This window comes from Falco punctatus (assembly GCF_963210335.1).
Source record: "Falco punctatus genome assembly, chromosome: Z".
NCBI classification, from domain to species: Eukaryota; Metazoa; Chordata; class Aves; order Falconiformes; family Falconidae; genus Falco; species Falco punctatus.
The window spans coordinates 43,621,174-43,637,005 of NC_137586.1; the positions used below are offsets into that span (position 1 = coordinate 43,621,174).

The 15,832-nt window shown below is 44.6% G+C and overlaps 1 protein-coding gene across 1 annotated transcript in view; it reads right to left on the reverse strand.

The window, feature by feature from the left end:
• Window positions 1-1,447: 1,447 nt before the first annotated feature.
• Window positions 1,448-15,832, reverse strand: part of SLC28A3 (solute carrier family 28 member 3) — a 125,031-nt gene continuing 110,646 nt past the window's right edge. The window contains exons 16-19 of the mRNA XM_080372755.1: window positions 13,274-13,355; window positions 12,288-12,386; window positions 9,799-9,922; window positions 1,448-6,201 (exon numbers count right to left, since the gene is read on the reverse strand). Of these exons, the coding sequence (XP_080228881.1) occupies window positions 6,099-6,201; window positions 9,799-9,922; window positions 12,288-12,386; window positions 13,274-13,355 (408 nt within the window). The 3' untranslated portion in view covers window positions 1,448-6,098. The remainder of the gene's footprint in view (window positions 6,202-9,798; window positions 9,923-12,287; window positions 12,387-13,273; window positions 13,356-15,832) is intronic.

The following is a 15,832-nucleotide window of genomic DNA, read 5'->3' on the forward strand; positions in this document are numbered from 1 at the left end:
ATACAGATAAGAGACTTGGGAGTCTTTCCCTGTGTAATAATTGGTGTAACATGGCCAAATAGCCAACTAGTTTTGCAGGACAAGTTCAGTCAGTGGTTAAGGATACTTGGAATATTTGGTGTCACAGAGATAACAAAGTGGCTATGGAGGTAGCTGGGATGTTGCGATGTAACAGCAGTGATTTGGTATGGGCACGCATTTTTTTGTGTCCCTGCTGTTACTCGGGCTCAGATGCTACAGCAGTGCAATAGTGTTTCTTTAGAGAGGGGAAATAGCATTGGTATGAACCTACCCACAGTCCTCCTCCTTTATTTGAACCAGAGCTGTTAGTTTAGGAAAAGTGCCAGACTAGTGGAGTTACGTATGTTTTGATCCATGTGTAAGAGCCTCTGACAGAAACTAGGCATGTTAATGCATAGTTCCTCATTACTTTTCAGTACAAAACCAGACCGGAGGCAGTTCCTGAGTGTATAATCCCACAACTGCAAAAGTGCTGCTCTCACATTCTTGCTGTCTAACAATTTTTGCTGTACTGCAACTGCTGGCAACACCCCAGGCTACTGCTTCATTTTACAGATCAGGAACAGAGACATCACAGAGATGAGAGCCTTTCCCAAGTACACATGGAGCCTATGACAAAACTCACAACTGGACACAAACCCAGGTTTATTATCCTACACACAGGGCCATTCCTACTAACATGGGGACTCCAAATGTTGCCATGCAATTACTGCTGAGGTAGGAACACTTCCACAGCATGTGGAAAACAAGTAAGCAACAAGTCCCAAGTAAAATATTTCTTACATATATTTAAGCCCTGTAACATGCAAGATTTTGCATGTAAAAACTCAAGATTTTCTCATTTAATCTAGACAAACATGGTCCTGAACTGCCATACGTACTTGCCACCGGGGAACAATCTCTTGTAGCATGCTCCCATGTCCCTGACCTGTCTAGTCTCCTGACATCAAAGGCACCAATCAATATAGCAAAAAGAAAATACCTGTTTTCACTATGGCAACCTGTGGCAACTCACGCATTCTGATCAATGCCTTTTGAGGTAGTACACTGGTTGCTATAGCAAATCTCTATGCTGCAGAATGCCATAGCAACAAGAAAATGCTTTGGTTTTTTTTTTCCTCTATAAAAACATCATGAAATAGTTCGGAGCTAAAGATTAAACTGATTTTCACCAGTTGTTTTTTCTGAATGCTCTCAGGTTTCAGATTCAGAGCTCCATGAGGCAAAACAGAAGCATGTGTACAGTTGCAATGATCATTATACAATATTGTATTTATTGAAGCACTTTCATTGGCTCATATGGACTGATAGGACTGAAAACTAGCTTGAAATCAGAATCAAATCCAAAGAAAAAAATTCTCATCTGATTTACACTGGTATGAGTGTATAGTAAGACCAGCTTCAGTGAAAATCCCCTAAGGTTAGAGTGATGTAAACAACTTGGTTTTTATGTTTGATGTCAGATAACAGAATAGCAGCAGGCCTACCGGTTCTGTGGGCCTCCCTGCAGAGCTGGGATGGTACCACTCGAGTGAGCTGCGCCCACAAACTCCAAACTCAGTGCCTCACACCAGCTGCCCCCAGGGCATGTTTCCCGTGCCACCAGCTGCCAAGCAGGGCTCTGTGCTCCCCAAGACAGGAACCTTACACGTGCACAGAGCTTCCCTTGCCCCATGCCAATGCCCTAGGCACAGGTTTGTCTTCCACCACTGCTGGCGGGCTGAGGTTCAGAGCTGCCTTCCCAGCTTATACACCACTGCTAAGCAACATGCTTAAGCAACTTTAAAGCTAAGTGTACCTAGTTGAAATTTGGAGGTCTGTTAGTGGTCCACAGACTCACAACATTTGGGAACCATAGGTTTATGGCACTGTGTAGTGGGAAGCACTCTGACCACTGTGTAGCAAAAACTGTTTCAGTCTGCAGGAGGAAAGAATTGGTATTCATATTCTGTACCTTTAGCATCTTGCCTCTGTACTCATATATTTTGTGAGAAAGAGATAATACTTGGTTTGGAGAACACCTGGCTCCACAACTTGCTGTGCATGACTTGCCTCTTTGATAATGTCCTGGTTTCAGCTGGGATAGAGTTAATTTTATTCCTAGTAGCTGGTACAGCTCTGTGTTTCAGATTTAGGATGAGAATGATGTTGATAACACACTGACGTTTTAGAGTTGCTAAAGAGTGTTTACACCAAATCAAGGACTTTTTGGCTTCTTCACACCACCACACCAGCGAGCAGGCTGGGGGGTACAAACAGTTGGGAGGGGACTCAGCCAGGACAGCTGACCCCAGCGGGCCAAAGGGATACTCCATACCATAGGATGTTATGATCAGTATACGAACTGGGTGCAAAGCTGGCTGGGGGCTGCTGCTCAGGAACTGGCTGGGTATCAGTTGGCCAGTGGTGAGTAACTGCATTGTGCATCACTTGTTTTGTATATTGTAATTCTTCTATTGTTTATTATTATTTTCTCTTATTTTTCTGTCCTATTAAGCTCCCTTTATCTCAGCCCACAGATTTTGCTTTTTTTACCTCCTGATTCTCTCCCCCACCCCACTGCAGCGACAGGGGGGTGGTGGGGAGGGAGCAGCTATGTGGTGTTTAGCTGCCTGTTGGGTTAAACCACAACACATGGTCAATTATTCACATGTTCACAAAGGTTGCAAGTGCTGCTGTAGTAAGTAGAATTGGAAAAAGAGCTTGTTTCTAAAAGTGTGTTTGTTTTTCTATTTGCATCTCAGCCAATTAAAGTAGAAATATTCCCATTACCTGCCAGTCTTCCTTCATTTACATATTTCAGTGCTTTTGTAGATTGGGGCCAGAGAGAACTTTTCTTACATTAAGGACAGTTTTCTTTGATTATATATGCTTTCAGCGTGATAAAGGCTACAGTATGTTTCCTCGAACTGTTGTTCACTGCACTGTATAAAACATTTCCTGGAATTATTACTGGTGAATTTTAGTGACTAACTAACACACTGAATTCTACAGTAGGAATCTCCACAAGGCAGTATCAGATACATACCGCCACCCAGTTGGTAGCTTCTGAGAGTGACAGAGTCATTGCCACCTGTGTTTCATTAACTAGTCATCTGTATTAGGTAGGACATATTGTGCACTGCCATGTCAGTAGCTGCAAAGCAGGTGAAGTTCTCCTTTTTTTCCAAGACCTTTGAAACAGTGATACTTCCACATAGGCTTCATCCATTACTTAATCGATTACTTCCAAAATGTTCATGTAGATCTTTGAATCTATGCAAGACAGAGTGTGTATTGGGTTTGTATGGCAAGGGGTGGAGGGGGAGGCTGTAGGGGTGCCTTCTGTGGGAAGCTGCTAGAAGCTTCTCCTATGTTCAATAGAGCCAGTGCCAGCTGTCTCCAAGAGGGATGTGCCACTTGGGCAAGGCCAAGTCCATCAGCAATGGTGGTAGCACCTCTGGGATAATGTATTTAACATGGGTGAAAAAAACCTGTGCAATTGCATCAGGAGACAGGAGTGAGAATATTTGAGAACAACAACTCTGCATACACCTTAGGTCAGTGAAGAAGGCAGGGGAGGAGGTGCTCCAGGCACCGGAGCCACAATTCCCCTGCAGCCCTTGATGGAGACTACGATGTGAAGCAGGCTGTACCCCTGCAGCCCATGGAGGTTAATGGTGGAACAGATACCCACCTGCATCCCCACGCCAGAGCAGGTGGATGCCCAAAGGAGGCTGTGACCCCTTGAGAAGCCCGTGCTGGAGCAGCTCCTGGCAGGGCCTGTGGCCCCATGTGGAGAGGAGCCCGCGCTGGGGCAAGTTTGCTGGCCGGGCTTGTGACCCCACGGGGGACCCACGCTGGAGCAGGCTGGGCCTGAAGGACGGCACCCGTGGGAGGGACTCATGCTGGGGCGGTTCATGAAGAACTGTAGCCCATGGGGCGGGAAGGACTCATGTAAGAGAAGTTTGTGGAGAACTGTGTCCCATGGGAAAGACGCCACTTTGGAGCCAGGGAAGAGTGTGGGGACCCTCCCCCTGGGGAATAAGTTGCAGCAGAGACATGTGATGGACTGACTGCAGCCCCCATTCCCCGCCACCCTGCACTGCTTGTGGGGAGGAGGTAGAGAAATCAGGAGTGAAGTTAAGCCCAGGAAGAAGGGAGGGGTGGGAGGAAGGTGTTTTTATGATTTGGTTTTTATTTCTCAGTATTCTACTCTGATTTGATTGATAATAAATTAAATTAATTTCCCTAAGTCAAGTCTGTTTTGCCCATGATGGTAAATGCCGAGTGATCTCCCTGTCCTTATCTGAACTCATGAGCTTTTTGTTATATTTTCCATCCCCTGTTCTGCTGAGGAGGGGAGTGATGGAGTGGCTTTGGTGGGCATCTGGCATCCAGCCAGGATCAAGCCACCACAAGTACCAGCAAGCATTTCATTAAATCAAATGTTTCTTCTCAGCTCTGTTGCAGGTTCATTGTTGCTGGCAATCACGTTGTTGGAAATGTGTTCATTTCCTGATAATTCAGGGTCTAAGCTGCCAGGTTAAACCTGAGTAGGTGAAGTGCACAGCTCCCTTTTTGTGTCAAGAGAGACACAAAGACCTCTACATTGAACTCCTAGTACCATCACAACAGAGGCGAAGTTGTCACCTGGAAGCATGATGGTACTTAGCAATCCCATGCTGTTTTTGCTGCAATTTTTGCCACATTTAGCATGCAACATCCCATGTATATCATCTTCTGATTAAGCCATCAGCAAACCAGGAGGGCAATCTCTTTGACCATGTGTAGGTAGAGGCAATGTCACATATCCTCTGCTAAAACTGCCTTCTATATAATCCTGCTATAGAGTGTCAAAAAAGAGAAGAAACTCCACATCTCTTCTGTAGGAGGAATGCTGGTGCCTCAAGCTATATGAAGGGCTTTTCTAGAAGTTCATGCATGGTTACCTTTACTAGCTGGAATAGTTCTTTTACCAGGTTACAATTGCAGGAATGGGAAGAGCAGCCATTTTAAAAGCCTAATATTAAATAGAGCATGTTAGGGAGCACCCAGGAGGGAGAGTGCCAGTTATGACTGACTAATAAACAGAGTGTGTGGGATGTGTTCTGCTTGACAGTGAGAGTTAATGTTTTCGGATTAATTGCCCTTGAAAGAATAGATTTCTCTATTTCAGACTCTAAACTTATTTGAAAGATAAACCTGCCATAACCAGTATGCTGGCTAAAAATGGTGGACCAAACACATGCAGTTTCTTTAGCACAGGTTTGCATAAAATATTTGAGTATATATCTGCCATAATCAAGATTAGCAACTTTATTCACGAACACTGAAAACTGGGGTTGACATGCAGTCTCCTAAATCTAGGTGGATGAGGCCAAAGAAAAACACCTAACAATATGATACCTGTGATAAAAATCACAAGTAGTAGTAATACTGGCATTTATAATTTTCTAGAGGATTAAGCTAATAAACTGAGTTTTACAGGAAACCTACATTTTTTACAGTAAGTGGCTAGTCCCTGATTTGAGTGCTTCAGTGACCTACCTGGTGGGGTGCACCACATGTTAGCAGTTCAGTTCACATGCAGCCATAGTTACTAGAAGAAATGTGTAGAGATTTCTGAGAAGAGAGTAATTTATCTTCGTGCAGTAAAAACATATCTTTGGTATAAAACAGAGCAGAAATACTATTAGGAATGGATGGCAATTCTAAATATTATTTCTAGTTCACAACTTCTATAAGTGGCAGTCATATCCTCTAAATCTGATTTTCTTCTTGCCCACAGTAGTTTAATTCTACAGATACAGCAGTTTTAGGGTAGAGATGAAATCCGGAGAATTAAGCTCAGAAATGTTCCCTTCTGATCTGTAATGGGAGAAGAAACCTGCAGCAAAAGGTGTCTTGCATTTGTCTTGTTTAACTCATGTGTAATTCCAAGCAAGTCAGAAGAATCAGGCTGCTAAGAGATGGAACATAAAGGTTGTGGGGAGAGGGTCTGACACTTGCTATGGAAAAGGAAATTTTTTATTATGTTCCTACCAAGGAACAGAGTTCTTATTTATGGCCTATCCACCCAAAAGACAAGGCTTAATTTAAGTACAATGAGAAGCAGGTTGATCCAGTATTTGGCAACATCCTTTCAAGAAACTCAGGCTGTAGTTTCTTCCAGGGAAGATCTCCTGAGAATGATTTACACTAGGGAAGGAGAGAAAAGCATAAATCAGATATACTCTTTTTCTCTTATGGAAATTTTCACCCCTCCCCCCACCTCCCGTATATATAGTGTGTATATGTATACACACACGCATATGCACATCCACATGCACACACACTTGTGCATGTGCACATACACACACAGAGACACACTTTCTCCAAAGCAACTTTAAATGTGTTAAATTTCATGAGAAATTAAATGGATTTTCCAAACATCAGCTGTGTGCCATGACCAGATGTTCTCCCTTTTTATGAGGGTAATGCCTGGTTTTCTGTATAAAGTACCCGTGCCTTGGGTATATCTTCCTAAATAACTGAAATATTGGTGGTTTCACTTCACTATTCAATGTTTTTGGATCTTTGAAGCAGTTGCTCTTCTGGGGTCTGAAGACAAGTTAGTTGACTTCAAAGACTTAGCCGTGTACCTTTAAGACAGCCACAAATTGTCAGGTATGTAAACAGGGTGTGAAGAATCGGAACTTAGAACCGCAGCATACGGGCACCTACAGCAACAGCAAATAGCAAGCAAGGAGAAGGACACAAAAACCTATCAGGGTCTAACACCTGCACTGTCTAAGATATATAAATAGTTTGTATAAACAATAAAGGCCATTTTGTCCGAACCCAGCCACGCAGACATAGTGTTTCTTTTAAGTCCACCTCAACTTGCATCACCACATTGCTCAACATTCGTTTTGGTGAAAATACAGCAAGTTCTTGTCTTTGTAGCAATCTGGTAGAGTTAAAATTAGTGTGATGAGGAAAAGTTGGAGTGGTGAAGAAATATGAATGAAGGATGAAGAAATATGAATGAAGGAATGTAGCCAGCATCACAGATAATTTTTACTGTGCAAAGAAATTTTTGATACTCATTCAACATTATGATAAACTGGTTTGGAACTTCAGGTTGCAAGAACAGAAATTCCTTGCAGTGAAACTACAGGCTGGTCAGCCTCACCTCCATCCTTGGAACTGTGATGGGACAGCTCATCCTGGACATCACCTCTAAACATGTGGAGGAAAATGAGCTTATCAGGGGTAGTCAACATGGATTCACCAAGGGGAAATCATGTTTGACCAACCTGATAGCCTTCTATGATGGAATGGATGGACAAACGAGGGGAGAGTGGTGGAACTTGACTACCTTGACTCAGCAAGGCTTTCAACCCTGTCTCCCACAGCCGCCCCAGGTGAGCGCAGGCCGGGTGGGCTGGGCGCGTGGGCAGGGCGGTGGGCTGAGACCTGGCTGATGGCAGAGCCCAGAGGGCTGTGACCAGCGGCGCAGCCCAGCTGGGGGCCCGCAGCCAGCGCTGTGCCCCGGGGCTCAGCACCGGGTCCCGTCCTGCTCAGCCCACCCACCAGCGCCCTGGGTGAAGGGGCAGAGCGTGCCCGCAGCCAGTTTGCTGGTGGTGCAGCGCTGGGAGGGCGGCTGATACCCCGGAGGCTGCGCTGCCGTTCAGCGGGGCCCGGGCAGGCTGGGCAGTGGGGCGGGGGGGGCGTCATGAAGCTCAGCAAAGGCGGGGGTAGGGTCCTGCGCCGGGGGGCAGCGACCCCACGCACCAGCACAGGCTGGGGCTGACCTGCTGGCAGGCAGCTCTGCGGGGAAGGACCTGGGAGGCCTGGAGGACACCGAGTGGCCCGTGGGCCGGCAGTGTGCCCCGGTGGGCAAGGAGGCCGCTGCCAGCGTGGGCTGCATCAGGAGGAGCGTGGCCAGCGGGTGGAGGGGGGTGTCCTGCCCCTCTGCTCTGCCCTGGTGAGGCCGCACCTGGAGTGCTGTGCCCAGCGCTGGGCTCCCCAGTTCAGGAGAGACAGGGAGCGACTGGAGAGGGGCCAGCGGGGGCTGCCGAGGGGGTGAGGGGGCTGGAGCATCTCCCTCATGAGGGAAGGCCGAGGCAGCTGGGCCTGTGCAGCCTGGAGAAGACTGAGAGGGGATCATACCAATATCAATGCATACAAAGATCTTAAAAGTGATTGTCATGAGGATGGGACCAGACTCTTTTCAGTGGTGCCCAGTGAAAAGACATAGGCCAACAGGCACAAACTGCAACACACGCAGTTCCATCTGAATATGAGGAACAACTTCTTTGAGGGTGACAGAGCCCTGGGACAGGCTGCCCAGACAGGCTGTGCAGGCTCCTTCTCTGGAGACATTCAAACCCACCTGGACTTGATTCTGTGCAACCTGCTCCAGCTGAAACTGCTTTAGCAGGGGGTTGGACGAGATGATGTCCAGAGGTCCCTTCCAACCCTGACCATTCTGTGAATCTGTGGTATGCAAATGCTGATGTTCAGGCAGAAGCTGGTGATCTTGACACCAACATGAATGATTTTTTGAAATTACATTTTTATTAAGAGTTTAAATCCAAAACTGTTACCATAAAAATAAGGCCACCTCACATACTGCATATGTCAATATTCAAAACTACATTTTATGCCAAGCCATGGAAAGAAGAAATGTGTCAAAAGAATAACACAGGGGAAAAAATATCACCTGAAGTTAGAACTGAAATTTTGATTCTTGACATGAGGAGTTAAACATGTGAAATTTTTTAAATTTCATGCTGCCAGAAGTCTTGATACTGAGAAGATGTAATAAGTTACTGCTCTACTACACACACAACCCCCCTGTTTTTGTTAAGCGAGTGGGTATGAAGGCAGATCCAGTGAAATCAAAACAATTCTTAAAAGCCTGAGGATTTTGTCAAAAGAATTTTTGTAGGTTAGAGTACAGCAACATCACTGTTACATTTGCATTGTATATTTCTGTTGTAGACAAGTGCTTGACGTTAGAGCATTGTCTTTGCTAAAAGAAATGAGAAAAGAAGGATGATGTTCTTGTATTTTCAATAGCATGGAAAAAAGGTGAATTAGAGTATTTATTTCTAAAGCAGTTAGTTGTGAAAATGGAAAAAAAAAACCCAGCACATTAGGACAAATGTAAAAGTTTCTTGCCATAACCTCAATATGTGTACCTTTGGTTCTTTGTGGGATAATGTTAAGTCTGAATATATTCCTTTTTTAACATAGCTGGTTTTTTTCCTTTAACTTGGATAGAGTTTTATCAAATACAATTTACCTCAGAATATTTTTCTACTTCAAATGTGTGTAAAGTTTTATATGTAAACAAGCATTATTACTGTTACGCTCAGCTAGATTCATAGACAGCAGAAGGAAAAGCTCCTAGCTTTTTTCAGCTAGACTTATGTTCAGATACTATGTTCATGTGATATTGGTTCAAATATTTGATTCACTTTTTGTTACTATTTGAGGTGACCTTGAGATAGACCACTGAATCTTTACATCATAATCTATCTCTAGCCTTTTAGGGAGCTTAGGTTTGGACAAAGATGTTTTGTCTTCTCTGTTGGGTCTGGTTCTGTTTGGCATGTAACAGAGAAATGCCCAAGAAAAGGGAAGAAATTTAGAAGCATTAAAATATCAATTTCTTCAAAAGATGCAAGTTCATGGAAAACAAGTGCCTAAGGAAAAAAGCTAAATACAAAAAATAAAATTAGGCTTTTAAAGAATATGTGAGCTCCCTCAATTATGCTGATAGAAGGATAAAGAGTTGCTCAATACCTGGTGAAGAGTTGCTGGCAACATTCCACTAGGTCTGTGCTGTTGACAGGGAAATCTGTGGAGCTGAAGGCATTTCCTAGTAAGACGTGGCAAGGAACTTCCAGACCAGGGACAGTCAGCATTCCTGTGAAGTAAGTAAAATTTTCTTAATGAGTAATGAAGAGGAAGACCTGGGAATATCAGTCACTAGGGCATGGTCAGATGAAACATTCTAACTGACACAAAATCACTCCCCAAGATGGTTCTGTGAAGGTATAAGATTGAAATCCTTGATTGTGGAATTTTTAACAAATCCAAATAATTTTACAGAACTGGATTAAGGGGTGACCACAAACATTTTTTTGTAGGTAGAAATTAAACTATAGTAGCCACTTAGACTATTGTTTTTTTCTGCCCCTTTTAACGCTACTAAAAGGTATGCTAATGGCTCTTCCACTGCAGGGCCAGTGTGCTTTCATCAACTAAAATGGAGCTATGATGCAATGATGCATTTATAGCAGTACAAGTAAATACAGGAACTTTTCTTTTAAATGGAGATAGTTATGGTTTATTCATCTTTGCTTTGCTAGATTTCTCCAAAATTTCCTATAAACAGTAATGTCAGCATCCATGCAGTAATGAAGAGACAAGAATCCTATGAAGAATGAAGACTTGAAGAATCATTTAGGTTGGAAAAGACATTTAAGATCATCAAGCCCAACGGTTAACCCACAACTGCCGAGTCCATCACTAAACCATGTCCCTAAGCACTGCAGCTATGCATTTTTTAAACACTTCCAGGGATGGTGATTCCACCACTCCCTGTGCAGCCTGTTCCAATGCTTGACCAACCTTTCAGTGAAGACATTTTATCTAATATCCAATCTAAACCTTCCCTTGTGCATCTTGAGGCCGTTTCCCCTTGGTCCTGTCACTTCTTCTCTGGGAGGAAAGACCTGTCCCCATCTGCCTACAGCCTCCTTCCAGGTAGTTGTAGGGATCAATAAGGTCTCCTCTGAGTCTCCTCCTCTCCAGGCTAAGCCACCCCAGTTCCCTCAGCCGCTCCCCACCAGCCTTGTGCCCCAGACCCTGCACCAGCCTCGCTGCCCGCTCTGGCCACGCTGCAGCACCTCAGCGTCCCTCTTGCAGCGAGGGGCCCAAACCTGAACACAGCGTTCGAGGTGCGGCCTCACCAGTGCCCAGTACAGGGGGCAATCACTGCCCTGGTCCTGCTGGCCACACTGTGTCTGATGCAAGCCAAGATGTTAGCCTTGTTAGCCACCTGGGAAATATCCAAGTAACATCCCCTTGTACATAGTTGTGGAACCCAGACACAGTTTTAATGTGTTCTTAACTGGGGTAGTAGAAATTGCTTGGCTCTTTTACCTTCTTCTGGGCATAAGGAAAGCATTGTCATGGCAGGAGTGGGTGGGATGTAATTTTCTTTCCAAAGCAGATTTTATTGTTTTGGAAAGATTTCCCAGTGGCTGTTGGCAATGTTATTCTTAAGACCAGGATTGTGAAATGACACATTTTAGTAAGGCTCCCTGATTCCTCAGTTATACAGAATAGTGTTGCATGTTAAAACTTCACAGAGAGCTGTGAGATAATGACATTTCAAGTGTACTAGTTCTATAACCTTCAGAAAATAGTGCGGGCTTATCCTTAAAATGTGTATGTTTCTGTTGCTGCAGTGAACACAAAAGGATAGGGAAGCTGTGGTAGAAACAGACATGCTGTTTTCAGCTACATGAAAAACCAAGATCTTTCATCACTAGAGGAATATGAGTGCTTTAGCCTTCATCATGCAATTCTGCATATCACACACTCAGAAAGAAAGCTGGGAAAGGGATTGTTCAATAGTGGAGATAAATTTTACCTGCTGAATCATATCTGGTCAATTAATTAATCTCTTGTACTGTTAATACTATACTCTTTTTAATTTCCTCCCTAAAATGGCTCTTTACTCAGCTTGAAGGCAAGACTGAATAAGGATCTGCTGTTGAATCCCACTTCAGGACAGTTTCATTAATTCAAATGCTCTGTGGGAGCACTAGCATCCCAGAATGTCATTTTAACGTTAAGGCAAAAAAGTTTTTCAGCTTCGCCCTCGCTCCTTCTCTGTTCCACCCTCCTTTCCTTCCACTTCTCCAGTTTTGCTCCGTAATTACTTTTGTATTTCTGTAGCCAGTGGTGTGGGGGAGGGATTTTAACTCATCTATAACTTGCTTTGTTCATGAGTCATGTGTTACACACAGACTAACAACAACAACAAAAAAAAAAGGGGGTGTGTGTGGCGGGTAGGGGGTAAGACATAATGGAAGTGATAAAATAAATCTTTTCATATTCTAGTTTCCAGGAACTTTTCGTCGCATAATGCGTTTTAATCCTGCCAAACCCGAAAATACCAGCGTTTGAGTGACCGGCGCCGCTCGGCCGTGCCTGCCGTGCCGACGCGCTGCCACCCTGTGGTCACCGGCTGCAGGGGACACCAAGAGCGGGTACGGTACCTGCAACACAGGCGGTCATGAAGCAGGCGACAGTTCCCGCAATCATAGCTCTGAAAGCACCGCCAGCTATTTCTTTTCTTTTTGAGGGAGCAATGCTTGCTAGGAAGAAAATGAAAGCGCGTGTCAGCCATAAATACATATAAAAAAAGATGAGCCTGCCAGTTCTTCCACTAGAAGAGGAAATTCGCACCCTGCAGTTTGAAACAGGAGAAACAAGGAGGGAAAATGAGACAAGTTAAGTGGGCCGTTTGAAGGCTTAGCGCCAGTGTTGGCGCTTTCTGTTAAGAAGGTGGCTTGTGTATAAAATGGCGCCTTCTGTTTGCTTTGGCAGTTTGCATGTCTGTGCTGGCTGATGGCAGCTTTCAGAAGCAAATGCCAGGCACAGCACTGGCGTCTGGCCCCCATGGCTGGGTGCTGCTCTTCCGTGCTGTCCCACTACTGGCACTACAGGGCCCGCTAGGTCTCCAGGGTAAAGGCAGCTGCCAGCAATGCTGGCTGCCCAGTGAGGAACCCAGATGATTTTTCAATTTTTCTTTTTCCCTTGAGATCTGAAAAGCCTTTCCCCAACATTCCTTCCTCCTGCCCCCTGCCCTGCCCCCTTTCCCTATGAGCCTACTGCACATAGGTGATATTTTTACAGGAAACAGCCAAGTTTGTCTTTCAAACCAGCAGGCTACCGAGATGGTTTTCTTCTCCTGAAGCCTAAGGGCTGTAGCAGCTCAGGTTTGTGGTGTGAGGGCTGGACTGGGAGTCCTGTTGGCAGGGCTTGGTCCCCTCCCCTTGCCTTCAGCCCCTGTCACAGAATTTCCATGCCAAAGCCTCTGGCCCTCTGTGAGCTTTTCCATGCACGGTTGGGTGCTGGGTCTCAGCAGAGCAGCTGCTCATCCCCTAATGCTGCTAAGCTTCACCCACAGCCTGTTTGGTACTGCGGGTGTTTTCACTGGGATTTGCTGGCCAAATAAATTTTCTGTGAGCGGTGTCCTTACTGAGGCCTCCTATCACCAGTCCGAGGGAGCCAAAGTTGGCAAACCCACAAAGGGCATAGGTAGCAATGACTTCAGAGCGAACCTGGAAAACAAACACACACCCTGTTGAGTGGTTTGAGACTCTTGCGTTTATTTACAAGTATGAAAACACAGCATTGTGGCTCAGTGCCCTGAGGATTGAAATCATTCTTGCTTGCTTGCTTGTTGCCCCATTGTGCAGCTTTCAGCAAGACAGGCTCATTCTCTTGCTGAAAGGTGCAGGCTTTCATACCCATTGCCTGTGTGAGGACTCATAAATCATGTAGTGGTTTGATTTTTCATGTATATTGCTGTGCCTCATTGAATCAAGAACTAGTAATTAAAGACAAAAAATAATTCTTATCTTACTAGTGACAATCTGGCTGCTGTTTTCTGAAGGTATGAGTCAGAGACCTTTAACCAGCTTCTTGTTCATAGCTAGACTGCCTCTACAATACGTCATTGAAACCCCAAGTTTTGGTATGTGTCCCTGACTTCTTTGCCCCTGAACAAGCAGAGGGCTCTGTGTACAAAGCTGCTTTGTGTGTACTCCGCCCCAGGCACAGAAGGAGAACAAGGAAATGTGTCTCCGTGGGTGCTTTGGTGTGGTAACAGGCAGAGGGACATTATGATTTTGCATTCCCCATTAGCAGCTTATTACCTTCCCGACTTCAGTCACCTTCCTCCTCTTGGGCAGCACCACCTCCGTCTGGACCTCAGAGCAGAGGCAAGGTTGGGTTGGCCTTTGCCCCCATTGAGGGACCCCTTACAGGACACAGAAGTACTTTTGGGTGAAATCAGGCTACAAACCTTGCAAACCTTCAGATACATGTACTTCAAGTATTTTGGGAAAGGAGAGCAAATGAATCTGAACTCCTATTTAATGTGTTTTAGGCCCAAGCTGAAGATGCCCGAATGAGTGTTCTGGTATGTTTCGTGTTTGTTAAAAGCTTCTCTGTTTCCATTCCTGCTTTATAAAAGCCAGTATGTAGGTATTTTCAGTCACTCTGCACATATGCAGGAAAATGCTTTTCAAGTACCCACTCTACCTACTCTTCCTAGAAAAGGCTTTGTGTACTGTGACTTCCTTGCTTTCATTTGCACTTAGCTCTGAACACGGGTAGCCTTGTTATTACTAGCACAGGTGAGGGAGTTCAGAAGACTGCTTGTTTGCTCACTCTGGCTGAATATCTGTGCCTGGATATATTGGAGACTTTTGAAGCTGAAGAGAAATTAAAAGTGGAAGTCAAGCGCACTCTCGCCTGAACTGTTGTACCATAGTTAAAATGGTTACTGGGCAGTTTTTACTAGTGTTAGGAATCAAAATGATTTTTATATGTCAGAGTTTTTTACCACAGAAGCTAGTACAGCTCTTCCTATGTATTGGAAGTGAACATGGAAGTTCTATACAAACAACATCTTACTAAAAAAAAAAAAAAAAAAAAAAAAAAAAGACGAAAAAGATGAAATACAGTTGATGTGATCTGCATTTTAAGGCTTCCAGATTTAAAAAACCCTTCACTTATTCAGGAGTTTAGAGCCATATTATGCTTATAAAACATAACATGACTGTAGCTGAGCTGATCAAAAGTCCATCTAGGCCAAGATCCTATTTCCAGGAATTCCAGGAACACTAGTAATGCTCAGGCAAACGTGTAAGTAATTGATCAGACCACCTGGCTTTTTACCTCCACTTGTGAAATATGTTCTGGTAATGAGGGATGCAAGTGGTCAGGAACATGCGTTTGGTTTTGTATATAGTGCAGGTATCCACAGCACCACCCCAGATTAAATGACAATTAAAAGCTGTACAAAAGGATTTTTCCATATTAAGTCCTCTATGGTGAAAATTTGTCTTGATTTGAGGAAGAAAGGCCAGTGCAGGCGTTAAGCCAGATATCATGGTTTTCATTGCTTGTGTTTAGACTGAAGACAAACTCAGCGCAGGCTGTGCGTGTGAATGCCATATGGGGAGCAGTCATGGCTGCAGAGGTCAGCCTTGATCACTGCATGCTTTTTGCCCCTGTGCACGCATCTAGGATGTCCTTCGTATTGCCATCCTCTAGGTTTCTTCCTCAGTGCACTGTAGCAAGGATTATGTATCCTGTTGGGTGAATCTGGGTGGATGTATGAATGAGAGGTGGGCCCAGGTTTCCAGGCTGGAAATCCTCATGCAAACTAACTTCTTTGGTGATTGAAATAAGTTGATTGGACTCAGTGCAGCAAGGGAGGTGTATGCAATGTAATAACACATCTTGTGTTACTGCCCTCTTGTATTACTGGAACACCTCTGATGGAGATTACTGGAGAAAGTAATGTCCATCAGAGGTGTTCCAGTAATAACTTAAATGCTACCACCTAAAGCTTGCTGGATACCCCTCTTGAAGCTTAATGCTTGGCTAACCCTCTGCAGGCACGAGGATCCTCCAGTTCTTGCCCAGGATTTTTCTTGCCCAGGGAGAATATCCCATAGGGAAGTACTAGCTACAAATGATGTGAGAAGAAACCCACCTTGAAGACAGTCTTCATTTTAAGTGCAAT